This window comes from Ictalurus furcatus, chromosome 5 (assembly GCF_023375685.1).
Source record: "Ictalurus furcatus strain D&B chromosome 5, Billie_1.0, whole genome shotgun sequence".
Lineage (NCBI taxonomy): Eukaryota > Metazoa > Chordata > Actinopteri > Siluriformes > Ictaluridae > Ictalurus > Ictalurus furcatus.
The window spans coordinates 27041154-27049549 of record NC_071259.1 but is presented as its reverse complement, the minus strand read 5'-3'; the positions used below and the strand labels follow the sequence as shown (position 1 = coordinate 27049549).

Here is an 8396-nt window from a genome sequence, read left to right as displayed (position 1 = left end):
AAACAGAAATGGCTGCTTTTCTTGGTTTACTGCCATCTAGTGGCGAGGGCGAAACACATGGACCGGAAGTGATGCCTGGCTGTTGTAGTGTGCGGGTGATTTTTCGCGGCAATCCTGATTTGTCAGTTGATACACAACAACGCTGCTGGAGCAAAAGTAATGACAGAACCCGGCAAATTTTAAACACGACAAGCAGGTAAATTAGTTTAGATTACGTTTCGAAAAATAAACAGGACTTCCTGTGGTTTAACTGAGGACCAGGTTTAATCTTCTTCCTGTTAGCGCGCGCTGTTTGTGTTACAGTAGCTAGCTAGTTCCTAGTGTTAACATTAGACGTTACCAGGCGTGTGGTATTTACACAAACCCATGTTTCTTATCTTAGTCAGTGTGCGATAACAAGTTTTTCTTACTTTTCCATATTATATTTAACTGGAGAGTAAATCATAAAAGCGTTAAACTAGTCCTCGAGCCGGTCAGGATGGCGGCGGTGACCGCGGAAGAGTTGAAGCTGGAGCTGGAGACGTTTGATATCGCCTGTGAGGAGGAGTCGGTCCTCGATAGGAGTGAGGACACACACGGACACACACACACACACACACACACACACACACACACACACACACACACACACACACACACACACACACACACACACACACACGGACACACTCTCTCTCTCTCACTCACTCACTCACTCACCTACATGCATACACACATCTACATTCATACATACACACATACATCTACATATATATACATATTTATATATACACACACACACCTCTCAGGATTAAGTTTATACTTGTGTTTGCTTCCTCTCTCATTTCCCTCTTCTCATTTTTTTTCTGTGTGTGTGTCAGTGCTGGAGCAGTGTATGTGCCACAGAATGAAGGGGCAGGATATTGTGTTTGAGTGGGTCGCTTTCAGCACCACTAAAGGCCAGTTAAAGCTCAGTCTCAACACCCTGGAGAGCTTCGAGCATGAGGTGAGCACACCGTGATGAGTGTGTTGTATTCCCTATACAACTTAGTCGCTGGATGATGTAATGGGCCGAGGGCATATCCGTTGGATCGTCCTGATCATCCATCCAGCCGTCCATTTTCCATACCGCTTCTCCCACACAGGGGAACCCGGAGCCTGTCCCAGGGAACACTGCGCACAAGGCATGGACACCCTGGACCCATCGCCGGGCACAATCACACACCCATTCACACAATACTGCAATGCAAATCAGCCCACAACACACGGGCTGCGTCCGAAATCAGTCAAAACAGTGCGTACTAATCGGTACGTGTGTATTATGAATACAATCCCGGACATACTACACCCGCCATGTTAGTACTGTCATGTGACCTTCGACGTCATCAAAAACACAAAAATCTTAAACAAGTTAACAATTTATTCGGGTGTTGTTAAACAAGTCCTGTTTAACCAAGGGTTAATACTCAAAAAGAGCAGACGCAAGTTTTTTCTTTGAGCTCGTCCGCACCACTCCCATTGCATCATGGGATTGATTGACTCACAAAGTGTCCATCGGTTGCATACTGCAATATCTTGCCAGAAGCAGTATGCCATCTGGGTATTTCTCGCCTAGTGTTTCTCACCTACTGAGAATTCGGACATACTACCCCTCTGGCGTTCTGCTTTTTGCCTACTACAGTAGGTAAGCATGCGGTTTCGGACGCAGCTGTTGTCTTTGGACGGTGGGAGAAAACCAGAGTACCAGGAGGAAACCCCCGGTGCACGGGGCAAACTTGTAAATTCTGTGCACACGGGGCTCAGGTGCGAGGCTAACAACTAAGCCATGGTCGTCGTCCCCCTTCATCCCCCCATCCTCATCATTTATATATCCGAACATTTTCTGAATTCCCATACTTTTCCGTTGTATAAACTCTATCTAGGATATCAAAATTCAGCATTATTTAACAATTGGTTCTAATCTGATCACACAAGTGCCATTCCAAGAGTGCTGATATTCAGTATAACAGCACTACTACTGAAACTGAAACTAGTACTACACTTACTATGCATTACCATGGCAACGCGCAATACTCTATTGAGCTGCAGCTTCTTCGGGAAATACTTTTCATCGACAAAGCAATAATGAGCAACATATTTGCCCATGCTGTGTCTGAAATGTCAATTACTCGATATTAATTTGTTGTTTATAGAAACGTATAAAAGCAACATCACATTCAGAGTCACGCTGCTGTACTGAATATCATCATGGCTGTGATTACCTGCTACACTCGTACCTACGGCCAAAGGACAGCCGTGCTATTGTTCAGTGTAACGCGCTCTCGTTCTTCCAATTGTTTCACGAAGAAGAAAGATTTTCTTAATAAACTTGTAATAGCATAGCATAGAGTTTGATCGGAATACAATAGTTTTATTAGAATTAAATAAAGGTTTATTAGAGTAGTTTAGAGTTCTGTCTTATAAGAGATGAATTGAGTTTTTATCAGAAGAGTTTTATTATAGTAGAATAGACAGATATAGATTGATCATTGGTCGTTGGGAACACGGGCTCGGATGAGCGCGATTTACACTCTGGAAAAGTCTGGAAATTCAGAGACCATTTTGGAAAGTATGAAAGAATAAAACGTATGGAAATGTTAAGTCTGGAAAATAGGCAAGAACCCCGGCTTGTTTAAAATCAACCATGTTCATTTATATTTCACTATAAAATGCTCAACTAGGACACTGCCTCAGGAAACTTCAAAATTTTTATTTATTTATTTAAAACTTCAAAGCACTGAGGGTTTGTTTGAGTAAGGCTGACTACTGCTCTGTATTTATACATTTTTTTGCAGGTCTTGAATAAAAGGCAGAAGACCAAAGGCTCATCAAAGAACAAGTTCAGCAACACTACCAGAGATGTTCACTCCATCCAGGACCTGTATCCCCCCCCCCCCCCCTTTTTTTTTATTTTTTTTTTTTGGGGATCCCACTCTGACTTTGACAATAATAATGAAACACACCACTATATATTGGATGTTAAGTCTCTTGTCTTTGTTTTGTTTTTGTTTTTTTAAATGACCAAACTTAATTCCAGCATCCCTGCTTGTACTGTATGTGCGTTAGTGTTTATCTTACCATTAAAGTCATGAAGGGAAAAAAAATCCCACCAGTCAGTGTTCCAGCCCAGTTCGAGTTAGCTAGTGTGTGTGTGGAGACACAGCAGAACTGTGTGGTCTGTATGTGCACTGCTTGAGCAGCTTTTTTGGTTTTGGTACATATCCTCATAGTCAATGGCTTTCTTAACCCCATCTTGATCAGAATCAAAGCAGAAGAGGAAGAAGAGAGTTTACTGGACTCCTACTCAACCCCAGGGAAGGTGGGACATTGTTTTGAAGAATGGCAGTGTTTTAAAATTGTCCATTTTCTGTTACTGTAGTGTGTGTGTGTGTGTGTGTGTGCGTGTTTGTCAGGGCTCACAGAAGCGCGTTCTCACCACTCCAGAACATCCTAAGTCCAAACGCTGTGCTGCTCGTCTGTCCAGTCCGAGTCTGCTGTTCTCTCCTGCCAGCTTCTCGCCAGGGTAAATAACACATGTTCTCTCACACACACACCATTCGCACTGTTCTTCACTCCTGGCACCGATTATGCCTTTTCTGCAGATTCAGCTTCCTACAGAACTCTTGATATTTTACAATAATAGTTAGTTTTGCTAGTGTGAACGTGTCAGCACTGAAATTGTCAAACTGTCACGTTAAAAACTGATCTCATTAGTCAGAATGGAAGTTTTCCTTAAAAAAGAACAACTTCTGCAGCAGTTTAACTGTGCTTTTCTTCCTGTATAGGCAGTGCTTACTTTGCTTTCTAATAACTGTGTGTCCAGTGCAACTCCTTCTCAGAAGTACAGCACACGCAGTGCACGCGGAGAGGTGGTGGCCATGTTCGGCGCTGTGCAGGGTCCTCGCTGGACAGGAAAAGGCCAGACTGCAGTGCAGGTGGAGCTCCTCGAGAGCCGGGAAAACTCGCTCACCAACTCCTATAAATACATGTTCCAGAGGCTCAGAGATGTACGAGATGGTATGTCCACTACGTTACACTCTCCTGCCCAACTGGCATAGTAATACTAATGTCATATCATTAACGTTAAGATAACGAGCACTTTTTATCAACAAAGGTGCAGTTCGAATTTTTTCTGGCCAACAAGAATGTCTAAGTTGCAAGTTAGAGAAAGAGACTGGTGTTGGGAGATGCCACCATTTTGTACATCACGATAATTCCCCCATTTGGACAGTAACAGTATACAGACTATCAGACTAATGAGTTACCACCCAAATATATGCTGAATATTAATGGTATTTTTTTTTTTCCCTTCTGTGTGGTGTCTTCAGTTCTGACTGAGAAGATTGACTTGCTGGGGGAGGAGATAAGATCACACTTCAATATAGAGGAGTTTTCTCCAGTCTCGCTTCCTGCTCAGGTACATTGAGCACTCGCTTCCTGATCTGATTGCTACCTTTGCCTTATTTTTATTATTAATTTTATCATTTTGTTTTCACAGAATCAGTGTTTAACTCGGCTTTGTGTCTCCTGCAGGACACCGTATCTGTGTTAGGCCAGGTGTGCTGTGACAGTAACGGGAAGCTGAACGCTCAGTCTGTGCTGTTAGAGGCGAGTCAGGAACACGGGGCCAGGCAGGTGCCTGTGGACGTGTCCGAGCTCAAGGAGTACTCGCTCTTTCCTGGACAGGTGAGCAGAAACGTACACAGATAAACATACATAGATCCATCGAATCTAAGGAATGTTAATAGTCACACGTCGGTATTACAAACTAGAGGCATTTTTGCACAGTGAGGGTAATATCTCTTGATTGTGTACATTAACTAAACACTGATCTCTTGTTTCAGGTCGTCGTCATGGAAGGTATGAACACTTCCGGTTCAAGGTTTGTTGCTTCCAAACTCTATGAGGTACGTGTCCAGTACAGAATCAACAATATTTAGTTGAATTTTGTAATATGAACACTTTTTTTTTTTTTTTAATGTTTTATCTTGCTTGCTGTACTGTGTGTTCTCCAGGGTGTCCCATTACCCTTTTACTCCAATCCAGAGCTGAAGCAGGAAATGAATGAAGGTAAGAAATCGGGTACTTGAACTTTTCAGTTTTAATACATAGCAATCCACCGTATTATATAACTTTGTGTGTGTGCATGCGCAGTCTCTGAGTCTGTGATGGTGTTAGTGGCCTGTGGGCCGTACACCCCTTCTGACAGCCTGGCCTATGACCCTCTGATCGACCTGATTAACGTCATTAATAAAGATTCGCCTGACGTCTGCATTCTGGTGAGAGCGACACGCTTACGAAGGAATCGTTCGTCTGAAAATGACGACTTTGCTAAGAAAAAAAAAAAAATTAAAAGAAGTTTTTGTGTTTAAAGCAGTTGAAGTTTTTTTTGGCCTGACATGACACGTCTTATATTGTTTCATGTCTTACACATGTCTTACACATGTCTTTCACGTATTGTTTCACGTCTTACACAGCTCGGACCGTTTGTCGATTCCAAACATGAGCAGATTGAGGTAGTTTTTTTTTTTTTTTTTTTAATTGTTAATTCATTTTACTTGTTGAAACGTCACAATAGCAGACTGTCTGATTTGCGCACTGTTTTACAGAAAGCTCAGGTTACGGAAACGTTTGAAGCCATCTTCTCCAAATGTATAGAGAGCATTGTGGATGGAACCAGAGGGTGTGTATTACAGAAAACTGGTTCATGGTGATTTTTGCTACAGCTTATCCGATCGTTCTTTTCCTGCTCTCAACCTTGTTTCAGGACGGGCTGTAAGTTGGTGTTTGTTCCATCTCAGCGAGATGTACATCACCATTACGTTTATCCTCAACCGCCTTTCACCCTCCCAGACCTGAAGAAAGATGATGTTCAGGTGAGCTGTTCAGCCACTCTTAAACTGAACCAGAATCTGCTCTATAGTGGTAATAAACTCCTTAACCAACCTCACCATTTTTGCACCCTAGCGAGTGACCTTAGCCCCTGATCCCTGCACACTCCTGATTGGTGGTGTGACATTTGGCATGACCTCTACAGACATCCTGTTTTACATGGGAGCTGAGGAAATCAGCTGGTAAGAGAGACGTAGGATTATTAATTACACTACCGGTCGAAAGTTCAGACACACTCATTCTTTATTTAAATTTTTCCACATTTTAGAATAATAAAGTCATCAAAACTCTGGAATATGGAAATGGAACTATGGAAATTATATTGTGATAAAAATCCAAAATAATTTAATATTTTAACACTTGTTATCAGGTTGATATTCTCTTCCTGAGGCACCCAACCGGGCGCTAATGGCTATGCAAACATCAGGTATCACCGCTTTTGGCGGATCATAAAGGCGATAGATCCTTCTCTCTGACGGACTCAGATAATGCCTCTTTTTTAAAGAATTTTTTATTTATAATACTCATCTCGTCCCTATCATGTAACAATCGTAGCAACGGATTGACCCATTTATTACTGACAGGCAAAGGTAACTCAGATCTCTCTCAGTTAACCTCATTCGACGAAGACCGGCCCCTGAGGGCTCATACAAAAGGCCTCTGTTTGAAAAGATCAACGGGAGTTGTACATTCTCCGTCTCTCTCCATCTTTTTATGGCCTCGATGTTACTTAAAGACCCATATTTCTCAACCTTAAGGTTCCATGTCTCCGTCATATGGCGTCCAGCCACCACCGAAACATCCATTTAGCATCTTTAAAGTAGATACCCTTTTTGCCTAGAATTTCCAGAAATGTATTCTTGGCGCTTTCTCGACCGATTTCTTGAGGAATTTCCCTGAGATGCTTTTTAACAGTATTAAAGGAGTTCACACCTACGCTGGTTTTCGGAACATTTCGCTCCGAGTCGTCCGTTTAAAAAAAAAAAAAAAAAAACAACAAAAAAAAAAACAATTGTAAATAAAATTAAGTTTTCTAATGAAAGAAATAAATGTGTCGGCACAATTATATTTTTGTTTTCAACACCGATTTCAAACATTTAATTATACGCCTTCAGATCAAAAGGTTTTTAAGATCATGAGAAACATTTCAGTCGAGTGTCTCCAAACTTTTAACTGGTAGTGTATATAGACTATAAGGACATGGATAGCCCTGATTCAGAAATGTTATTACTCGCTTTTTACTCCTAGCAGATAAAAAGGTACATTTCATCTTTGGACTTTTTGGCTTTAACACGTTTCTTTCTCATTGCAGCGCCGCGGGCTCGGACCGATTCTCACGGATCATGAAGCACATGTTGACCCAGAGGAGGTTTGTGGAAAATATCAACGCCACAGTTTTGGTCCTTATCTCGTAGCTTGTTCTCAAAGGTTCCCCTATCATTGCAGCTATTACCCTCTGTACCCCCCTGCTGAGGAAGTCAATATGGATTATGAAAGGTTTCAGCAGTATGGCCAGCTGCCCCTCACTCCCGATATTCTCCTCGTTCCTTCTGAGCTGCGCTATTTCATCAAGGTGAGACAGTTTAACCTCTGGCTCTGACGTTGTACAACGGCAGTCTTTACTCACAAACGTATTTTATTTACGGTTTTAAACTCTTCTGTGTCAGGATGTGATTGGCTGCGTGTGCATCAATCCTGCACGTCTGACCAAAGGGCAGGTGGGAGGAACTTACGGACGGTTACTGATCCAGCAAAACCCGGTGCAGGAGGAAGGAAAAAGAGTGAGCCCCTGCATAGCAGCTCAGGTGGTGAAAATATAACTGGGAGAGTTTTTAGTATGTGTGTGAAATTGATTTGAATTTGTATGTATAATTTCATTTTATGTCTGTATTCCATTTTTACAGTAAGGATATAAAAAAATAAAATGTATAGTAATGAAATGATGCACTTGTCCACGTTTAAAGTTTTTGAAATTGAAGTTAGAAACAACCGTTTCTGAACAAGTCATGCTGGGAAAAATTGTGATGCACCTTCTGTGCAACCTTGAGAGTTTACATCTTCACTCAGCTGGGGCGTGGCACAATGGTGCAGTGGGTAGCGTTGCTGCCTCAGTGCTCCAGGGTTCCCAGATTGATCCTGAGCTGGAGATTTACATGTTCTGTGCCCTGTAGCTTTCCTCCCACAAGCATGCTAGGTTAGTTGAAATAGCTCCAGAGTGATGAATCCCATCCAAGGTGTAGTTCCACCTCATACCCAATGTTCCCAGAATTGCCAGAGCCATATCTCCCTGCAGTTCTCACCTGGTTTCCACTGACGCTAAGCAGGTTTGAGCCTGGCCAGTACCTGGATGGGAGACCTCCTGGGGAAAACTAAGGTTGCTGGTGGAAGTGTTATTCGTGATGCCAGCAGGGGGCGCTCACCCTGTGGTCTGTGTGGGGCCTAATGCCCCAGCATATTGACAGGGACACTATACTGTAAAATGTAAC

General features: G+C 42.4%; 1 protein-coding gene across 2 annotated transcripts; it reads left to right on the top strand.

The window, feature by feature from the left end:
• Positions 1-8: 8 nt before the first annotated feature.
• Positions 9-7853, top strand: pola2 (polymerase (DNA directed), alpha 2). 2 transcript variants are annotated; one of them, XM_053625527.1, is made up of 19 exons: positions 9-196; positions 436-563; positions 861-985; positions 2814-2899; positions 3280-3337; positions 3432-3541; positions 3842-4035; positions 4347-4435; positions 4552-4704; positions 4863-4925; positions 5034-5088; positions 5173-5297; positions 5496-5534; positions 5628-5701; positions 5786-5894; positions 5986-6092; positions 7223-7279; positions 7357-7483; positions 7578-7853. In XM_053625527.1, the coding sequence occupies exons 1-19, from the start codon at positions 9-11 to the stop codon at positions 7728-7730; spliced, it is 2040 nt and encodes a 679-aa protein (XP_053481502.1). In that variant the 3' UTR covers positions 7731-7853. The 2 variants fall into 2 exon arrangements, with proteins under 2 accessions (XP_053481502.1, XP_053481503.1); XM_053625528.1 differs by having other exon boundaries at positions 75-563.
• The last annotated feature ends 543 nt before the right edge of the window (positions 7854-8396 follow it).

Excerpts from the sequence above, each read along its gene's own strand:
- pola2 (XM_053625527.1), top strand. The coding sequence starts at position 9 with ATGGCTGCTTTTCTTGGTTTACTGCCATCTAGTGGCGAGGGCGAAACA. Across the intron at positions 197-435 it reads ATTTTAAACACGACAAGCAG|AGTAAATCATAAAAGCGTTA; the intron begins GTAAATTAGTTT and ends ATTTAACTGGAG. Across the intron at positions 4,436-4,551 it reads CAGTCTCGCTTCCTGCTCAG|GACACCGTATCTGTGTTAGG; the intron begins GTACATTGAGCA and ends TGTCTCCTGCAG.